The following is a 21691-nucleotide window of genomic DNA, read 5'->3' on the forward strand; positions in this document are numbered from 1 at the left end:
CTTGTTGTTTTACTTGTTTAGCTTGCCTATGTCCAATGTTTGGTTTGTCACATAAAATGACTCAGCTTTCTGGTCTATGGGCCGCTTCTCTCACGTATTTGATTAACGAAGTCAATCCTTCATAGCTCGTCTCGGCCCAGTAGTGCATCTACGACTTACGTATAATATACAGTATACGTGTGGTAGAAGTGAAACTAATGTTGAATGTAAAATGTGCGTAAACTTAAAGGGCATTAAGCACCAGGACCGTACAAATACAACGTATGAAATAATAGCTTAATGCCCCATAAGCTGTAAGCAAAGCCACGAGTTAGAATGGATTGAAATTTGCAATTTTTTAAATGATGGTGTGGATTTGTGGAACCCTTCACGCGTACTGCGTGACGCGCTTGTTTCACAAGTAGAATAAGCGCGTCGCCTTGGTGGTCGCGCGCTACTCCAAGCGAGAGGGCTCTGGTTAGAGCAAGTGGAACCCTTCTGCAGGCGTGCCTGTCCCTATGTGCGGCGCTTTTCGAGATTCTGCTGCATACGTGAGAGTCCAGGAGCACTGAGCAGCAGGAGGAAATGTATGTAAAGTATTAATTGGGGGATCAATGATCAATGATATGGCAGTGGTAAATCGGGATTTCATGTGCAGTGAGTCCTGATCTTCTTCGAGCTATAAAAGCTATAATAAAACAAATATTTAATAAAACAAATATTTATTTTTACGGCACAATCAAACAATATCAATAATAAATAAATCAGGGGAGGTTTGAAGAGGTTTCAAGTGCCGAAGGCCACTGCTTATCTTTAGGATTTGAGAGTGACCTGTGCTTGAAACCCCCTCAACCATCCACTACGTCAATATACTAATTACAGTATACAAATATAGAAAAATATAATAATCTTAAATTACTTATTGGTTTAGTTTGGTGACAAAGGAGAGCCCAGTTGAGTTTTAGTTTAGCTTTAGGTTTTGAATCACAGTTTAAAAGGTTAGCCATGTTTCATGGCAGAGAGAGATATCATGTGTGCAGAGCCGTACCGGATGTAGAGTTTGAGATATAATATAGATTAGTTACCATGTATTAGGGTCATCTCGATTTTGGAGGGATAGCAAGTGCTTTTTAAGGTTAGATTTAATAACACCTGACGAAGCTGATAAGTCTGAATTCTTGGAAGAACCCGGGATTATCAACCCATCTACATTAGCATCACATATTTCGAATACATAGGGGCTGAGGTCATTCCAAATTTTCGTAGAGGTGTACAAAAAGTTTTGTTGGGAGATATCTAACCTCAGTAATGGGACAATCAGACGAAGTTTTTCATTTCTAGGACAGAACTTGAAAAGATCTTTAATCGACTGGGGGACATCAAATTTAAGAATTTTGAATAATTCCATAAATGTATGGTACATGTGCAGATTCTCCAGGTTCATAATTTTCTGCTCGGTGAATAGCGGTTTAGTGTGTTCAAGACAGTAGTTCTTGCTAGCCATATGTTCGTTATAAGTTCTTGAACGTGCACAGGTTAAATAGTATTCTTTATGATCAAAATTGGGAATGTTACCAAATAGCAGTCTTATACATCGTTTTTGAATTGCAAAGATTTTATATAGCTAGCTAAATTGTAGATAGCTAGTAGGTTATGTAACTAGGTAGTGCGCCATCGACAGTGAGCCGCGCGTGCCGACTGTAGGATGGTTTTTTAGCGCTAATTTCGGCCAGCACAATTTTCTTCAAACAAATAGATATTGAGTATCCTTCACGACCTCCAATTGCAACAAAAATTGGTAAGCTTACTCATAGACTTACGCAAGGAAAGTGTCCGAAAATTTAAAGCATATCCAACCTTACTGGGCCGCGCTCAGCCTGTCATTCCGCCTAATCTCTATTATGAACATAATAGCCTGAAGTCCCCAGGTAAATCCAACCATCAGACATTATATTACAGCTAAAAGCAACGTATTTTGCCCCATTTTGATCACTATATCAACTCTGATATCCACCAAATTTTTTGGACAGTTGTGAAAGCCCTATTGGAAGGTCGTCGCCAATTTTCAGAATGATCTCATTCAAGGAACCGAAGATATATCCGAATAATACGACAAAAATCAACGAATTTGGTCAAATTACTTTTAGGTTTACAACCTACCAGGACGCGCGCCGAAATGGACTCGTCGGCAGTCCAATATATGGAACAAATATTTTACGAGTATCACCCTGCACCCGTTAATCAAATTACGCGACTTTTACAGCTACTTTTGCTCCAAAAGCTGCGCACCATCAAATATGGCATCTAGGCAAAACTCACTGATCTTTCAAAAAGTTGTAGCGCGATGCGTTACTGTGCCGCGCCGCGCACTCAACGAGACTTCTCACAGCAAGATCGGCGAAATGCGCTACTGTGCCGCGCCGAGCTTCCATGAATTGACATCGTCAATTAATCCAAAAAGGTATGACAAATTTGGTATTGTAAAAATTCTCACAGTCTCTAGAAAATAGTGGTACAAAAATTTTTGAAATCCGAGCAAGTTTATTTTTATCGTGCACCCCCTAATGTAACTGCAATTGCGCGCTCGCGCTGCACTTTTCAAGCTATGTGAATATTTCACTTGCAACTTGCTCTATCCAGAGCCCTTGCGCTTGCAGTAGCGCGCGCCCGCCTCTTGACTTGTGAAACAAGCGCGCCTGCAGTGGCGCGAAAACACATGGTTAGGTGAAGTTTATAACCTACTATACCAGGACTCGTCGACGGTCCTGATATATGGAACAAATATTTTACGAGTATCACCCGTTAAGACCGTCGACGAGTCCAACTCGGCGCGTGTCTCATGGTTGGTTATAAACTTATAAGCCGCTTTCTTCCCGAAACAAGTGCTATGAAGTAGCACGCGCTGGGTCAATGGTCATATCATGGTCAGTTCATGGTCAGTTCATTAACGGACCATGGACAGTTCAGCCTACAATTAATTGTGAAAGCCCTATTGGAAGGTTTTTACCAATTTTCAAAATGATATCATTCAAAGAACCGAAGGTATGACAGAATAATACAACAAAAATCAACGAATTTCAGAATTTTGTCAAATTACTCGATTTTTACAGCTACTTTTGCTCCAAAAGCCGCACACCATCAAATTTGTCATACGTTGTATGACCCGCCGCGCACAAAGTGCGCGGCTCCCCCTGTATCGTCAGGACGATAGTGAAACGACCGTGGAGGTTGCAACGTGATACAACATCAAATATGGCACCTAGGCGAAACTCACTGATCTTTCCAAAAAGGTATGACAAATTTGGTACTGTGAAAATTCTCACATTCTCTAAAAAACAACGGTACAAAAATTTTAAAAATCCGAGCAAGTTTATTTTGATCGTGCACCCCCTATTCTTAACAAATCAAATCTGAAATGTGTTCTGATATGATTTGTGACCTGACTGTCTCAGAGACACAATCTCAGATCTATTAACAATTTACAGAGCGGTCCCATACTTCACCTAGCCATGAGTCTACGCATACTGCGTGACACGCTTGTTTCACCTCCTGTGCCGCCTTCGGCGGTCGCGCGCTACCGCAAGCGAGAGGGCTCTGGATAGAGCAAGTCCCATACCTCAAGAAGTTGTGAAGACTTGAGAAACGAAGGATCTTTTCTCTGATGGAAGTACTCTCTCTTCATACAAATCTTTTTCATGCTATGCTCACTGTAGATCTTATTTAGTGGTTTAAATGTATTGCAGTTGAGAAATACTAAAATGGACCCAACCAGGTCTAGTTATTGGCTAGGGTTAGGGTTAGGGTTAGGGTTAGGCAATCAAAGTAACCGGTGACATTTGAAGTGGGATAGATCGACATGGGCTTGCTATAGTGGCACCCATTACAGTTAGGATGTGTTTTCTTTCAAAGGGTGCATACAATCTTCCAGCTGCAACATCAAGACGGGCTTCATTTTGGGTGTAGGTCTTTCTTGAGAATGAGCTTGGTTCACAGGAGGAGCAAAGTGCAAAGAAACTGCTACTAACTGCTACTAACTGCTACAAACTGCTACAAACTGCTACAAACTGCCACTAACTGCTACTAACTGCCACTAACTGCTACTAACTGCTACTAACTGCTACTAACTGCTGCAATCGCGCCCACGCATTCGCGCGCCGTTTGCAGCAGTTTGTAGCAGTTAGTAGCAGTTTCTTTGCACTTTGCTCCTCCTGTGGGTTGGACAGTCAGGAGTGCTGGTTCTATCCTTACATCTTTAGACTTTGCTTCTTTTAAAATGCTAAGTTCAAGCTGGAGCATTAACCAATTGAGTATGTCGTCAAAGTCAGCCATCAATCTTTTAAATAAATATCCTGCGTAGTTAAAATCTCAAAGAGTATTAATGGGATATACCCAAACCTTTTCAAAAAGGCCAGAAATGCTGCACCTCTCAGAATTACGACTATTGAACATTTTTAAACGTTTACAATATATATAATACAATATATATAATAAGTTGGAACATTGTTATAGCATTATTCAAATCAGAGAGGACATATTTCAGAGTTTTATGTCTTTATATAATGATATGCAAATTGTGGTGTATTGTAATTTTGATTGTACGACAGAGACGGCTCGTGGGAGGTGGCTGGCAGTTTTGTTGGGTGTCCAATCGACGGACTGGGGAGGGGAGGGGGTGGGGGGACTTGGGGCCGGCCCAAGCTCCCACCAAACTACCGATTACATTACACACAGGGCCTCATGTATGTAATGTGTCACACTTCACAGACGACAGCAAACAAAAACAAAAACTTATAATGTGGTTGAAACAAGACACCACACGGGTACGATCTCAGCCACGCAGTATGCTAGCAGCCGATAGTTCAAATTGCAAGGAGCAAATCATATAGATTACCTGTAGTAGATGCGCTTGATGTGCTTTGTACCCGTTTACAATTAACTATGTGTTAAAACTGCGCGGCTTAGTCGTCCAAAGTCCAAACGTAGGATTGGACGACCAACAACACAAAATTTCACAAAGATCATGCGTGCGCTTTCATTCGAACGTTTGAGTGAATAAAGAGCTTTATATTACGATTAAATATTTCCAAACACTATTACCAAGCACTATTTCTATTTTTAAGCACCAGCCACCAGATGATAATTTTAGGACGCCTGGACGCCCTCAATAGCCGCCTCTGTTGTATGATGGTGGATTTTAGTAGTGGTAAAGTGAACTGTGAAAGATAATTGAATTGCCAGCCAGTATCTCGTATTTATTGTAACATGTCCCAATCGAGATTGGAGAAGCTTCAAGTAAACTGATAACTGTTGTGAAACTTTATAAAGTTCAAACTTTATAATCATCCTTAACTTTTCTCTACATCCCTCCATCAAATCTTACTCACTGACATACCTCAGGATGTGAACTCTACCAGGATGATGAGTCGAACAGCCAAGAAGTCACGTGAATACTCTTGAGAATACAATGCTTAAATTCTGTGAATTTCCCAACATAAATGGGCTTGTATCCCTGTGTACAGGAGAACTGGTGTCGGTTGTGAGTAACATCTACCTGGTGGTTCTGACATTTACTGCTATTATTCTCGTTCGAACTCAGAAGAAATGCAACAACAGAAAATGGTCCTGCCATACTCTAATCTGGGTTCGTATGTTTGCTTTGGTCATGTACTTTTTGAGCACATAATATACCTTACAAGACATTTTTGTGGCGAACCAATTTGCGACGACTGAAATTTTGGCGGTCCGAAAATATGGCGAAATTGAACAAAAACCGTCACATTTCGGACGTCACAGAAAATAAGGGTATTTTTCATCATTTTGTTTTCTGACACAAAGGAAATTCAAAATTTTCTAAAAATCGGTAAAATCATGTTGAAACAAAATGAAACTTATAAATCGATTTCTTCATCTTCCTCTAACGGGTCCGGCTCGACTCTTTCAGTTTCACTTATTGAGTTTGGTATTAAATTGTTTATCTTGACTTAGTCTCTTATAAGACGTTTATGTTAGCACATAAATGTAATTTATTGTAAATTTAAAACGTATTACTTGACATTAAATTCATCATGGAATATTGTGTTTATTTGTCCCACCATCATATCACTAACTTTTCAAGAACAAAATGAATCGATGAAGCCACAATTATTGGAATAAGCTAAAAATAATGCGACGGATTCTATTACGACGACCGAAATTTTGGCGGTCCGAAAATATAATACGAAAATAGAAGGCGGTAACCATGTGAAGGGGACAAAAATTCTGCGCCAAAAACTAAGATAACTCTGAGAATATTTAAAGCATATCAGAGCATAAGTCATATATAATCATAAACATGGCTTTTGTGAACTTTCTGCAAGTCAAGCTAGCTCCAAATTTTAAAGATAAATCTGTGTCACCTCCCCATGGTTACCATCATCTATCATAACACTAGTCAACACAACATTTCAGGTGCTAATGATACTGAATTGTATTAGTATACTACTATACTCAACAGCATGGCTAATCATCGCTAAAACAGAGGCTATTGTCGTTTACCAAGTCCTCAACATATTGGCTTTCCTGTGCTTGCCATTATCATTTAACATCTTTGAACAGAGATTCCATCCGAAGTAAGATATTTGCTTTTTTAAAAAATTTGCTTTAGTTTTCAATCCCAATTGAATTGCATGATAAAGTAACTACCATACCTCACTCTACCCTCTATAATTTGTCACAGATTCAACATAGCCCTAACTGCGTACTGTCTACTAAGTGGAATATCTAAGATGCTGATTGTTACCTCCTTCTCCCGCTCCTTGGTCACATGGTCCTGGGTTTCAGGGGTTGACGTGCGCTTTGTGTGCGCTGTCGTTCAAGCTACTGTCCTACTTTTCCTTACTTTCATCACTTTCTATAACTTCTGGGTTAGTTAACACTTTTTCTTGTAACTGTGCACTTAATTTATAAGAATATTCCATCGGATTTTAACTACTGTATATATTAACAGTTAACACTCTGCATTCCAATTTTCTTAAAAACTGTTTGTCTCCAGATGCACTTGAGGAATGATTTCTCTGAGATCCCCAGTGATGACACAACAAGGAGACCACTGCGCAGTCTCTCCAGAGCGCTCTATTTGTGGTGCTGGGAGTTATTGGTAAAAGCAAGGAGCAAAACTCTGCAACTCAGTGATTGCTTCCTCTTGCCAGATGAAGACTGTGCTGATTTCGAGGTTTGATTTTAGATGTTCTTGGTTTTAAATCTTATCACGTGTTATGAAATTCATTGCTTGTTATCAGTGCGATTACTGAAAATAAATGCCAACCAATGCTTTCATATGCGTAATTCATATGTTGCATATTGACTGTGCAACACATGAAGATATTCATAACGACAAAAACTTCACACTCTACAGAAAACAGCGTCTTCTCTATTCATGCTGGTCCTTAAAGAACACGCCAAGCAACTCCTTCTTAGTGGTATGATGTACTTGGTATCTCTGGCATTAGAGTTTGTGCCTATATACATCACCTTCTGTATTCTCAGTAACTTTGCCTCCCCAAACATCACTGATACTAACCAGGTTTGTTGTTGGATTTTAGATGTTTTTATTTCTTCATCCTGAATTGTATTCCCGGAAATTCGGGAACAAGTTTACTTAGCTTCATACTGATGATAGCAATAAAGATTGTTTACTTGTCATTGTGGAAAAATATAAAATCTCTGGACTCTGACAATAATCATAGAGGGCCTCACGGTATTTCCACAAATTGGGAATTTCGGACATACTGTAATAAACATATTTTTGACCGTACTATAATCGATTAAAAGTGGTCCGGTAATGTGATAAAATTGATTTTTACGTGTATTTTGATTGGCTGACCTTACTGTATTTACAATTTATTAAAAACCACCAATTCTAAATCATTGCAATAAAAACCTCCCCCCTACAGGCACTGTTCAGTATAAAGGATGTATCTCATAATAACTACTGTCTGATAGTCCTCCTATTTATAAGCGAGACAGTAAAGTGTGTCCTACACCAATCTCACAGCTTCATGGCTGCAGAGATGGCTGCAAAAACACAGAAATCTGTGCAGGTACGCGGTCATATCATTCTTATATCAAACTCTGTGTGTATTGTATTACATCCTCCCATTCAGTGTTATGCACAATAGACATTTGTCCAACCTATTATATATCATATACTGATATACCATGCCATATGTTTTGTTACGTTGTATCGTCTATAAGCTACTCGCTGTTTACAGGGTTTGTTGTACTCTAAGCTAGTTAGGGTAGCACAATGGGAGCTGAATGATGGTCTGGTCGATGTCGTTACTCTACAAGTAGATCACGTGACAACAGGTACGTTCCCCTCTCATATATCTCTACTGTTTTACTAACCAGGAATTTATATAACGTTTGCGAACTATCTGCAATAATGCGAGTGATTGTAATGAAAAATGGGGGTCATTACCAGAATGTTGGTTGGAAGGAGGGGGAATATTGGGTTGAGAAATGTAATCACACATCAGAAAACAATGCTTACTCCCCGAGATCCTGTTACAGGGCAATTATTGAATTAAAGATATGTTCTAATGTAGTGCTGTATAACAATCCAATGTGGTACATTCGGGAAACACACAGGGTTCACAAATATCTGGATTTAGTGAGCCGGGGGACACAGGGGCGACTGAGACTGGGGCGGCTGTGTCCTTGACATCAGACGTTTATGAGAGTTTCATAGCGCTCAACGACATTCATTCTACACACACGGCTGCAGAAAGTAGTGACTGCGTTATAATATCCCCATATTCTGTGGAAATGTAGTTCATTCACATTTCATTCTGAGATCAATATTTAATATGTACGGAATGTTTATTTGTGGTTTAAAAAATATTTCAAAGGTAATTTTTACGCTATATTAATTTGACAGATAAATAATTTCAGGTTTACAGATGATCCATAACGTTTGGAAAATTCCCCTGCAGTTTACATTATGTCTTATTTTTATGGAGATGCTCATTGGCTTAAGGTAATGAAATCAGCTTACATAAATTACATAAGTTTTCGTCAAACCTTTAACAGTTGTTCTTTACTCCGAGAAGTAAGAATTTTGTTAATCTATTTTAATTAGTTTTAAACAAAGGCACGAGTCAGTAAGGCACGAACCAGGTTATTTTCAAGCAAATTGTTTAAAATATTTTGTAATCTTTAAAAACATATTTGCCTTATTTCAGCGCGCTACTGCCAATAGTTGTGCTGATCCTCTGTTTATTATTCACCTCCTGGCTACTTCACAAGCGGTCCTTCCTGGAATCTAAACTTCAAGCCTCAAAACAGTCATGGTAGGATGACTCTACTGACACGTACAGTTTTAAAAACACGACGACTGTTTAATTTCGGTTGAAATTTATTTGAGTCATATTCTTAAAAATTTACATTTTGTCAATAATTTGTCACTAATTTGTCACACCTTTGTCACCAATTTACGTTTTGTTCAGGTACTACTTAGTCCAAGAATTTATCGAGCATATTTGGATCCTGAAGATAAGAAATATTCACACGCTCTTCAAGAAAAAGGTACTTTAGAGATTCGTCATTATTCAAGTATCAAACGTTTTCTTTACCGTTTTACATCATGATAACTAAGTTGTTTCCGCAAAGTTGCACGATTTGAAATCAATCCCTGATTTGCCTTACGCCTCCACCTCCTTAATCGAAGTTTGTCTTTATTTTGTCTTTATTTTGTCTTTATTTTGTCATGTAATGTTATGTATTTCATAGTTTTATTATTCCCAGATTCTAGAAGAGACGAGTAAGATCCCAGAGAGAAAGGTAACAGTACTGTTTGCTCTGATTCAGATTGTAAAACACGGACTACCATCTCTACTTCTCATTCTAATGTTCCTCCTATTTTACCTTGTTGACGGAGATAGACCACTCACAGTTCCAGCAGGTACTATTTAATTTGCATTTTAGCGTATTTGTTATTTTGTTAAAAAGGCTATTTAATTTGGTACAGTATTTAATTATTTAAAAGCAGAAGCTGCTTCCGGAATCCGGACACCTTATAATTGTTATTGTTGCAACATGAAGCTGTCAGATTCGGGAGAATCCTACTAAATTGAATAAAATATAAAATGTAAATCAAGCCACGAATATGTTGTTGTTTAAAGTTTATTTGACATAAATTTATACTAAAAAAGTAAACATTAGTAACATTACTAGTTTTCAATATGAAAGAGGACATTTTGTTGGGTTCAAATTGGGCCTACGAAATCAAGATTTAAGTCCAAGAATGTCTAATTTAGAGCTGATTAATGATGCGTCATATTCCTTGTAAATTGGTCATGTGAATCTCGTGACAACAGCAGACTGGCTCTCAGCCCAGCTGGTAGACGACAAGTCGTATTCTCGCATCACTGCCATGCATCCAAACCCAGCTATGATCACAATTAGCTGGAGTAGTCACTTCTTTTTTTGAAAAGAATCTGTGTTGTCCCCAAATATAGTGTTTATTGGAACCTTCCCGAGACGGTTTTCCAGACCAAGAAATTGCATAATCATTGATAAAATTGTTTATCTTTAGCGCTAAATGCATGTTAGATACATCGACACACTGTTCATTAAAGTTAATGTCACTTGGGTAAAATTTGGGATCAATAACGAGATGTATATCAAATGAATCGTCCACATTTTCAAACAGAGCTGTTGATCGTATGATCAATCCGCATTTTTCACCGTCCTGACATTTTTTAGTGTTTGGGTGTTTAAAATAGAACTTTATGTCGTTATCTTGCTGGAAGAACTCTTGTGGACTGTAGTCATCAACTGATACTATTCGGAAGTAGTTCTTGTACGATTTAAACTCGGGGATCGTTTCCATTTTCTCTATCAGGCCCTTTAGACACGAGATATTTTTACTTTTCAGATATCTTGTCAACGTATTCAGCATTTTCAGGAATAATAACTTCGCCACTTCTGAATTTTTCAAAAACCCAATAATAAACTGCATCAAACAAAATGTAGCTATTGTTTACCAATGGAAGACCCGCTAAAAAATCTACCAACTGATTGATATCAGGATAGTCTTTGATGTGTCGGAACTTCAGGAATCTGCAGTTAAGTATTCTTGCATAATTCTGGGAAATTTTAGCTAATGACTTAGAAATGTCAGATTTTTTGTAGAGCATTAACATCAATTCGTAGTCTTCTTTAGAAGGTTTTTTGATAGCCTGTAGGTTTTCAAACATACTCTCATATAATAGCTGGTGGGTTGGATAGTTGGCTGTGAAGTTCACATTTTCAAGTAAATATCGGGTGTTTCTATCCAGGGTATCACTATTTTGTTCAAAATGAAGATTCAGAACTTCCATCAAAACATGTTTCTGCTCCCCAACCATTTCAATAATCACATCAAGCTGTTTTGTAGTATGAGAGGAGAGATTTCTCAAATACTGGGGAACAAAGAACTGGTCACATTTCACTATCTCAGATGAAAACCTCTTTATAACAACCTCCACAAAGTTTCTATTCTTCAGAATTCCCCACATGAACATAGCTTCCTCGAACAGATAGTTTTGCACGCAGTTAATAAATTTATTAAAAAAAAGAAAATGAAAAAAAAGGTTTATTGATAAAAACAAAATATGGAGCACTCTGTGCTTCCAACAGCCTTTCAGACTCGCGCTAAGTTTGTTAGGGACTGATTTAGGATATCGTAGATATTGCTATGCCATGCCATTAGTTTCGATATGTAGTGTTTGTGATTGTTGAAATCAATTAATTACGGTTTGTGCTGATAGGAAAATAGTGATAGTGGGGAATGTGGCAGTGTAAATATGGACCTGGAATTTAGGATGTGTGGCTTATCCATTAATATTAGTTGCCGCTAGTCTGTGATAAGTTTGTTCTGGTTTTTTTGTGTGCAAATATATATTCATAGTTTATTTTTGTAATATCATATAATATATAGTACTTAATAATAACCATATGACTAATAACTGATTTACTAATTAACTAATTAACTAATTCACTAAACTGATATAATGACCGTTGTGTCCAGTAACTTTCAGACACGTTGTGACCTTCTTAGACCTGGAATATTATGTAATAAGAAACTGGGCCACGTGTCATCGTCATTTTCACTCTGCAGGTTCAAGAGCATGCGTTTTGTAGCCGATTTAAAAAGGTTTATGGAAAAAAGTGTGGGTAGGGTGCTTACATTTGCATTTACAGCATAAATTGAGAGTAAAGGTCCTTTGAAAAACATCGAAGATCTGAAATGTGTGGTGTTGTACTCGGCTAACCAGGATGCTGCAGTCACGTGATCTGAGTTTGCAGTGGGTGCATTTTCTGGGATAGTCATACAGATTTGTTGAGGGACTGAGCTGCGGAAATGTTTGATTCGGTGCATGAGAATTAGTGTGTTTTTTACAATAACACTGTGCACCGTGAGTATACCATTGTTATTGAAAAATTGTTTTGTGTGTTCTGGCAGTCGACCGTCTTTGTAAAAGTAATTAATGTGACCTGGCATTACTGCCCTGATACCCTGTTTTTGTCGTGAGAAGAGTGATTCAAATCTTCAAAACTATCCGTGTTCATTTCATCTACCAGATTCTCAAAGTATTCAGAACACCTCTTTACCAGCCAGGCTACCTCGAATACGTTCGACATCTTGTTTGCATCCCTAAAATTTGTTCTAGTTATCTTCTGAAGTTTCCCAGAGTAACAAGATTCTAGGAAGCACTGCACGGCATCCTTGGAGAAGTCATCAACATCAACAGAGGTCTGCATCAAGTCAGTAGTGAGAGATTCTATAACAGGACTATTGTAAGAGATAATCATAGAGTTAGCTGGAATATTTCCTCCTTCTTTTAGACGGAACTTCAGGTTACCGTGTGAAGGAGACCCCAGATACTTCACCCCAAAATCCATGGGTACTTGAACTTGTGGAACCATGATATCCTGTAAAAATGTAAGTTATGCTATAATGAATCATGCGGTCAAATTAAAACGAGAATGAGCGATATTTAACATTAAACTGAAATTCACATTATATCGTAGAAGCATCAAAACTTTGCAAAGTTAACAGGAAACAAATTACACAATATGATGTATATATAATACAATATAATACATGTATGCTAGAAACTTATTAAACACATTCGGCAACATTCGATGAATACTTACGAAAATAATTGAAATTGGGTAAAATATTTGCATTTTAAGTCTTAAATTTATGCTAATTCAGATCCCATTTTGCAAATTTAAAAAAACACACTCACTAGGCTTGACATTGTAATCACACACTATTATTTGATGATGGTATACAAACCCTGCTAATTCAAACTAATTTCTGTATGGGAAATTGCTTCTTTTCAGTTGATGTAGTAAATGACCAGTCTGATCCTAGCGTCAGTTCCGTGAAACCTAAACAGTTTAAAATCGTTTTGTTCAAAAGATCCCTCGCCTTCTTTACTAAACCGGTGATCACCCCAAGCATAATATTTATTTGAACCATCTTTACATGGTTTTCCGTACCATGTAACTGGATAATCATAGTTGCCATTGTTAATCCGAAGGTTTTGTCCAAAAACCCAAATATCTAGAATCTAGATGATCACGGATGGTATTGTGTTTGTTGATCCGAAGTGCAAGGTGCATAGTTGCCACTTTAGTGCACTGGTTATTGAAGTGAATGTCACTGGGATACGATTTGGGATCAATGACGACTTTTATATCAAAAGAATCATCAACATCTTTGAACAAACCCGTTACTCTTACGATGAAGCCACATTTTTCTCCATTCTGACATTTTTCAGTGTTTTGGTGTTTAAAGTAGAACTTTATATCATTATCTTGTTGGAAGAACTCTTGTGGACTGTAGTCATCAACTGATACTATTCGGGAGTAGTTCTTGTACGATGTAAATGCCGGAATCTTTTTGATTTCTGCAATCATGTTTGCCATCCCCGGGCACTGGCTGCCTTTTCCTACTAGATATCTTGCGACTAAGGGTTTCTAACTACGTTCTCTTATCACTCCAGCTAGTTTGTTAGTGATGGGTGTTAAATTCCCGTCGATCGAACCATTGTCACTGTAAGAATTCTGAATGGCCCAACAAAGAATTGCGTCAAAGAAAATGTAACTGTTGTCTACCAATGAAAAAGTGGCCAAAAAGTCTATCAGCGTAATCATGTCAGGACAGTCTTTTATATGGCGGAATTTGAGGAATGATCGGCAGTTTGGTATGGTGATGCATTTTGGAGTATTCTGGATGTGATCCGACAAATATTTGTCAGATTGCTTGAATAGTTCAAGTATTAATACGAAGTCTTCCTTTGATGGACTTTTTAAACCAGAAAGTGTGTAAAATAATTTCCCCTTGTATGATCCCGGGTGATCGGTAGTAAAGTTAGAATTTTGGAGTAGATACCGGGAGTTTTCACTAATGCTGTCTGAGTTTTCCTCAATATCACTTATCAGAACTTCCATCAGAACATGTTTCTGCTCCCCAACCATCTCAATAATCACATCAAGCTGTTTTGTAGTATGAGAGGAGAGATTTCTCAAATACTGGGGAACAAAGAACTGGTCACATTTCACTATCTCAGATGAAAACCTCTTTATAACAACCTCCACAAAGTTTCTATTCTTCAGAGTTCCCCACATGAACATAGCTTCCTCGAACAAATAGTGTTGATCCTCAAAACTATTTGTGTTCATTTCATCTACCAGATTCTCAAAGTATTCAAAACACCTCTTTACCAGCCAGGCTACCTCGAATACGTTCGACATCTTGTTTGCATCCCTAAAATTTGTTCTAGTTATCTTCTGAAGTTTCCCAGAGTAACAAGATTCTAGGAAGCACTGCACGGCATCCTTGGAGAAGTCATCAACATCAACAGAGGTCTGCATCAAGTCAGTAGTGAGAGATTCTATAACAGGACTATTGTAAGAGATAATCATAGAGTTAGCTGGAATATCTCCTCCTTCTTTTAGACGGAACTTCAGGTTACCATGTGAGGGAGACCCCAGGTACTTTACCCCAAAATCCATGGGTACTTGAACTTGTGGAACCATGATATCCTGTAAAAATGTAAGTTATGCTATAATATACAATGAAGCAGTCAAATTAAACGAGAATAAATGATATTTAACATTTAGCTGAAATTTATATTGCGTCGAAGCATTAATTAAAACTTTGTAGCGTTTATAGGCAAGAAAATACACATGATGGATATGTTAATCAAACAAATCTTACGCATTCGGAAAAAATGATACTGGTGAAAATATTTCCAATGAATTTTAACTTTATGTTCATTCATATCCATTTTATAAGTAACAAAATACACAAAATACACTTAATCGGCTTGGAATTGCGACCAAATAATCAAAATTTGATGTTATTCAAATTAATGAAATCCATATCCTGTTATTATATTACAAATTCATTTCTGCAAGGAACAATGTTTATCTTTAGTTGAGGCAGTAAATAATCGGTCTGATCCTAGCATCACTTCCGTGAAACCTAAACAGTTTGTAATCGCTTTTCTTAAAAGATCCCTCGCCTTCTTTACTAAACCGGTGATCACCCCAAACATGGTATTTGTTCGAACCATCTTTACATGGTTTTCCGTACCATGTAACTGGATAATCGCCAGCACCGTTGATCTCCAGTGCAAGGTGCATAGTTGCCACTTTAGTGCATTGGTTATTGAAGTGAATGTCACTGGGATACGATTTGGGATCAATGACGACTTTTATATCAAAAGAATCATCAAAATCTTTAAACAAACCCGTTACTCTTGATCTTACGATGAAGCCACATTTGTCCCCATTCTGACATTTTTCAGTGTTTGGATGTTTTAAGTAAAACTTGACATCTTTATCATGTTGGAAGAACTCTTGTGGACTGTAGTCATCAACTGATACTATTCGGGAGTAGTTCTTGTACGATGTAAAAGCGGGGATTGTTTCCATTTTCTCTATCAGGCCCTTCAGACACGAAAACGCTTTACCTTCGAGATATTTTGCTACTAGAGGTTTCCAACCGCGATTGTATATAATTACGATAAACTTTTCAACGAATTCAGCATTATCAGGAATAATACCTTTGCCACCTCTGAATTTTTGAAAAACCCAACAATAAACTGCGTCAAATAAAATGTAACTGTTGTTTACCAAAGGAAAACATTCTAAAAAATCCATAAGTTGAATGGGATCAGGAAAATGTTTTATACAACTGAACTTCAGGAAACTGCAGTTAGGTATTCTTGTGTAGCTTTGAGAACTTAGAGAGATTAAACAGTTGTCAGCTTGCTTGAAAAGTCTGAGCATCAGTTTATAATCTTCCTTAGATGGTGTTTGTATTGCCTCTAAGTTTTCAAACATCTTCTTGTATACCATTCTATGTGTTGAAGAGCAGCCACTGAAGCTCACATTTTCAAGTAAATATCGGGTGTTTCTATCCAGGGTATCAGTATATTGTTCAAAATGGAGATTCAGAACTTTCATCAGAACATGTTTCTGCTTCCCAACCATTTCAATAATCACATCAAGTTGTTTTGTAGTATGAGAGGAGAGATTTATCAAATACTGGTAAACAAAGAACATTTCACTATCTCAGATGAAAACCTCTTTATAACGACCTCCGCAAAGTTTTTGTTCTTCAGAGTTCCCCAAATGAACATAGCTTCCTCGAACAGATAGTGCTGATCTTCAAAATTCTCTGTGTCCATTTCATCTACCAGATTCTCAAAGTATTCAAAACACCTCTTTACCAGCCAGGCTACCTCGAATACGTTCGACATCTTGTTGGCATCCCTAAAATTTGTTCTAGTTATCTTCTGAAGTTTCCCAGAGTAGCAAGATTCTAGGAAGCACTGCACGGCATCCTTGGAGAATTCATCAACATCAACAGAGGTCTGCATCAAGTCAGTAGTAAGAGATTCTATAACAGGACTATTGTAAGAGATAATCATAGAGTTAGCTGGAATATTTCCTCCTTCTTTTAGACGGAACTTCAGGTTGCCATGTGAGGGAGACCCCAGGTACTTTACCCCAAAATCCATGGGTACTTGAACTTTCCATGGCATGCTATTCATAGTTCTACTAAGGTATTTTACATTTTATGTTGAATAAGGTTCTTAACATTTAAAGTGTTTGATACTTAATTAAGGTGCGGAGGACACGACAGATAGTTTGTTCGTATGGCGACGTTGGTTTAAAAGCTTGTCGGAAATACTATACAATATGACTTGTTAATTTTATATACTTTAGGGCACTATACGCTGCCCTAATATACACTATACGCTGCCCTAAACGTTTAATAATACGAATTATTAAACGTCATTATAGAGTGAAATTTCATTAACAGAAACAGGCTTGCTTGTGAGGACGAACAATACAGCGTACTAATAAAATAAGGCTACGGATCACGATGTAAAAATGAACTTTCACTAGTAAAAAAGACTAAAGAACAAACTATTAACTACCCTTTTAAACTATTCATACACTGGTACAAATCGTTATAAACTTTTATAGCCTTTTTGTGTGCCAGTCAACGAAATTTCTCGTGGTTTTGACTGCTTTTGAGCGAATGATTAGCACGTTGAAATGACTAGAAGTCTAAATTAGACACAGCAACAATTGACTGTTAAATTGAGTCGTGATAAAAAATCACAAAAAATGAAAAAAAAGTATAGAAAATATGCTAACCAACAGGGAAGTTCGTGATATTGATTTTTCAAATACCTTAATGGTTCACCGAGTTTAAAATCAGTGTACCATCATATTCAACACAGCGAGTGGGCAAACGCGCAATAATATACAACTTATGACCCTTTTTAATATTGAACCATTTTATCAGTGCGTTCTTATCTTATATTTTTAACCTGTCCAGTTTCAAATTTCACCGAACAGACGGTGCTTTTCACAGTATCACAAAACATTGCAATCGCAAAACATGTTGTCTATTTTATATTATACTAATGTTATTTGGTTGATAAGAACATCCTCATAACCTATCTTATGACCAGGTGTGGGCGCGGTACTGCTGTTGAACATGGTTAGGATCCAGCTCAGCACAGCACAGACCTTCTGTAAACAGATTCTTCTCATGGCTGAGGCGCTTGCAGACATTTCCAATACTCTCGCAAAGGACGAAATCGAACTACCGAATTCGGTAAATCCTTTTTTTTCTTGGGACTGATCTTACATTTTTCAATGTTTCTTTAATTATCTCGAGTTATTTTCGGTAATTTTATTTCCATAGCTCACAAGTTTACAATATGTCTATAATCCCACCTGTTCACTTTCCCTAGCACTTATGATATAACCAAAATACCATACTTTTACATGGTAGTTAATTGTAGTTTTGATACAAACCTGTTGATTGTTTGATTTCGCGGTAAAGTTTACATTACCCCGCCGTCTCCTCAGAATATCTACCAAGACGTAGAACTAGTGGGTGAAGCTTCGACCTCAGCTCAAGAAGAGGAAACAGTAGCTAAGATATCTAATGGTACCTTCACGTGGGGAACTGAGCGCATGTCACCTAAAGTTCTGAGTGATGTTAACATTAAGATACCTAAAGGGAAGCTTACTATCATCGTCGGTAAGTGACCGTTCTTTTTACTATTTCAAACGTTAATTTGTGAATAAAATGTTTAAAACACTATAAAATATCTGGATTATAATATTTCTTAGTTGAGATTTACAACTGCAACACTATTACCCCGTTACACTATTACCCCGTAACACTGTCACACTGTTACACTGTTACACTATTACCCCGTAACACTGTTACCCTGTTACACTGTTTCACTGTTACATTGCCACACTGTCACACTGTTACACTGCCACACTGTAACACTGTTACATTGCCACACTGTTACACTGTGACACTGCCACACTGTTACACTGTTACACTGTTACACTGTTACACTGTTACACTGTTACACTGTTACACTGTTACACTGTTACACTGTTACACTGTCACACTGTTACACTGTTACACTGTTACACTGTTACACTATTACAGGTAGACCGGGTTCAGGGAAGACGTCCCTACTCTCAGCACTTCTCTGTGAGATGCACAACATGGTGGGGGAGGTTATCTGGGCCCCCGATACAAAAGTAGCAGTAGCTGCTCAGCAACCCGTCATATTCGGTAATAAGCCTACTTTTTAGTGTAGTTTACTGATATCTCTTAGTGTAGTGCTGTTTCTCAGTTGGTAACATACGGGTCAAATTGTCGTATAATATAAGCCTTCAAGGTCAACATTTACGATCCTCATTTTAATGCGACCTTTAAATTTTTGAGTTTTATAAGTATATTCCGTCAGGTGGAACAGTAAAAGAGAACGTGTTATTTGGAAAGGTGTACGATGTGGAACGTTACCTGAAGATAATCACTCTCTGTAACCTCAAGGAACACACTCTCAATGTAATGATGTAGTCATGTAGTGCCACTCTAACTGTTATATTTTGTAACTGTAACTGTTACTGTTACTGTTACTGTTACTGTTACTGTTACTGTTACTGTTACTGTTACTGTTACTGTTACTGTTACTGTTACTGTTACTGTTACTGTTACTGTTACTGTTACTGTTACTGTTACTGTTACTGTTACTGTTACTGTTACTGTTACTGTTACTGTTACTGTTACTGTTACTGTTACTGTTACTGTTACTCGTATATTTTATATCTGCAAATGCTTTATTTCACAACTTGTGGTTTACTAGTGGTGCTATTAATCTATTAACTAATATCTTCTGTTCCTCACAAAGTTTTCATATCAGTATATTTTAGGTAGTCACACTGTCTATTTATGATAAATTCCAGAACACTCGCCTACGATACTGAAACTGTAAACTATACATTTCACCTCCTCCCGAGAAAGTGACCATTAACCATAGCCCAGTATCGATATTTCCAGATCCAGGAGAGTAAGAGCAACAGCTACCACCCCATCTCCCTGGCACGAGCCCTGTACTCCTCCTCCCCGGTACTTATCCTGGACAACCCCCTGGCTGGGCTGGATACCCAGTCACGTGAACAGTTCTTCTTTGAGAGCGTGGTCTTGTTTGCGGCTGAGGAAAACAGGACTGTTGTCATGACTACTGATAATCCTGAGCTCGTGGAACATGCACATCAGGTAGGGAGTTTGGAATACTTGTTAAAGGATCGGAGGATTTGAGGGAATTTTAGAACTTGTGGCTCATAAACGGCCGGCCCTTCCTTAGGAAGAGGGTGTATTGCTCCTATATCAACCATTGCTCCTATATCAACGTAATACCTGTATTACTTAAGGGTATTAACTTAACAATAACACACAATATCCAGGTTATTCTGTTGGACCAAGGTAAAGTAATGTACGACGGGTCTCCAGCAGAACTGAACAGAGACTGTGACTCCTTCCTAGACCTGCTAGCTTCTCACAATAAAACATTACCTCCTCCCCTTCCTGTTAGGTTGGTTGTCAGGTTATCTTGGATTTTTGTTTAACTCTAGCATTTCTTCTGAATGGGTATAGGACGCAGCGGCGGAAGTCACTGCGGCGGTGTACAGTCCGGCGGAGGACGGTACAGCGGAGGTCGGTAACTTTTTGATTTTCAACAACTCAATATTCTCGATTTACATTGTCTGCAAAGCCCTGAATAAAAAAAATAAACAACTAAACTAACAAGAATTATACAAAATGATAAAGAGAAAATAAAAAATAAAACTTATAATGCGAATCTAGAACAAAACTTAGAAACAAGTTGAATGTGTAAGTTCTGTCTTAGGTACAGTTTCTAGTAGTAGTAGTACCGCCGTACTGTCCAAAGTAAAGTGGGTGTCATGTGATCCGCCGTACCGTCTAACCTTTTTGGAAACTACCGCCGTACCGGCCTCCGCTGTACCGTCCTCCGCCGGACTGTACACCGCCGCAATGACTTCCGCCGCAGTGACCGGTTCCCTTTCACAACGGATTTCATTTCCCTTCATTAAGACACCTGAGTTATAATGTTATTTATCATGTGGCGTTTCTAGGAGAAGGCTGAAAAAGCTGTTTGGTTGGTTCCTATGATTTAATAAACTTGATCATCCATTTTATACTTTCTTTGTGATTTATTGTTTTCTAGTGTAGTCTACTGATGGCTAATTCTATAGGAGAAGGCTTGAAAAAGGCAGAGTTACTGAGCCAGCGGATGAGATTAATATCAAGAGTATTCCCAATACCACATACAAGGAGGTACGATATCACCTTGTGCTTCATTGTAGTATTACTTTAGCTTTGATCGAAGATTAGATCTTCCTCTTCTTTTTTTAATAATAAAGTTAGACCCTATAATCTAAAATCTACCCCAAAAAACGCAACAATTACAGTTAATTAACAATCCCACCATTACAGTGGATTCAGAGTTGTAACACAGTGAAACTAACAATGCTGTTGATATCTCTCTTCTTCACCACCTTCCTCAACGCTATCACCTACTGGTTACTTCTCCGGTGGATTGCCAGTTACACCCCAACTTCCGTCGTACTGGTTCCTGAGAATGAGAATATTGCTTACATTACTAATGATGTCACTCCTAGGTAGTGTGTTTAAATGGGGTTTTCTTACTGACTTATGATTTATTTTACTGCCTATCTAAATTTACTGTTGGGTATCATTGTAAAATGTTGGTCTAATATAACCTAGTTATAGTTTTTTGTGGTGGCACAACTATAAGAG

At 37.9% G+C, this 21691-nt stretch overlaps 1 protein-coding gene across 2 annotated transcripts in view; it reads left to right on the forward strand.

The window, feature by feature from the left end:
* The first annotated feature begins 5374 nt into the window (after nt 1–5374).
* The window catches only part of LOC134813074 (ATP-binding cassette sub-family C member 9-like), a 29641-nt gene continuing 13324 nt past the window's right edge, over nt 5375–21691 (forward strand). Inside the window, exons 1-19 of one of the 2 annotated variants that reach the window (XM_063820749.1) lie at nt 5375–5620; nt 6427–6587; nt 6695–6881; nt 7010–7189; nt 7373–7540; nt 7911–8057; nt 8229–8325; nt 8911–8995; nt 9201–9308; nt 9465–9543; nt 9763–9919; nt 18009–18154; nt 18412–18586; nt 19013–19141; nt 19317–19417; nt 19895–20128; nt 20317–20444; nt 21127–21208; nt 21368–21552. In XM_063820749.1, the coding sequence (XP_063676819.1) occupies nt 5444–5620; nt 6427–6587; nt 6695–6881; nt 7010–7189; nt 7373–7540; nt 7911–8057; nt 8229–8325; nt 8911–8995; nt 9201–9308; nt 9465–9543; nt 9763–9919; nt 18009–18154; nt 18412–18586; nt 19013–19141; nt 19317–19417; nt 19895–20128; nt 20317–20444; nt 21127–21208; nt 21368–21552 (2726 nt within the window). In that variant the 5' untranslated portion in view covers nt 5375–5443. The remainder of the gene's footprint in view (nt 5621–6426; nt 6588–6694; nt 6882–7009; nt 7190–7372; nt 7541–7910; nt 8058–8228; nt 8326–8910; nt 8996–9200; nt 9309–9464; nt 9544–9762; nt 9920–18008; nt 18155–18411; nt 18587–19012; nt 19142–19316; nt 19418–19894; nt 20129–20316; nt 20445–21126; nt 21209–21367; nt 21553–21691) is intronic. The other variant, XM_063820750.1, reaches the window with a different exon arrangement.

The sequence above is a fragment of the Bolinopsis microptera genome, chromosome 3 (assembly GCF_026151205.1).
Source record: "Bolinopsis microptera isolate Bmic1 chromosome 3, MBARI_Bmic_1.0, whole genome shotgun sequence".
NCBI lineage: Eukaryota > Metazoa > Ctenophora > Tentaculata > Lobata > Bolinopsidae > Bolinopsis > Bolinopsis microptera.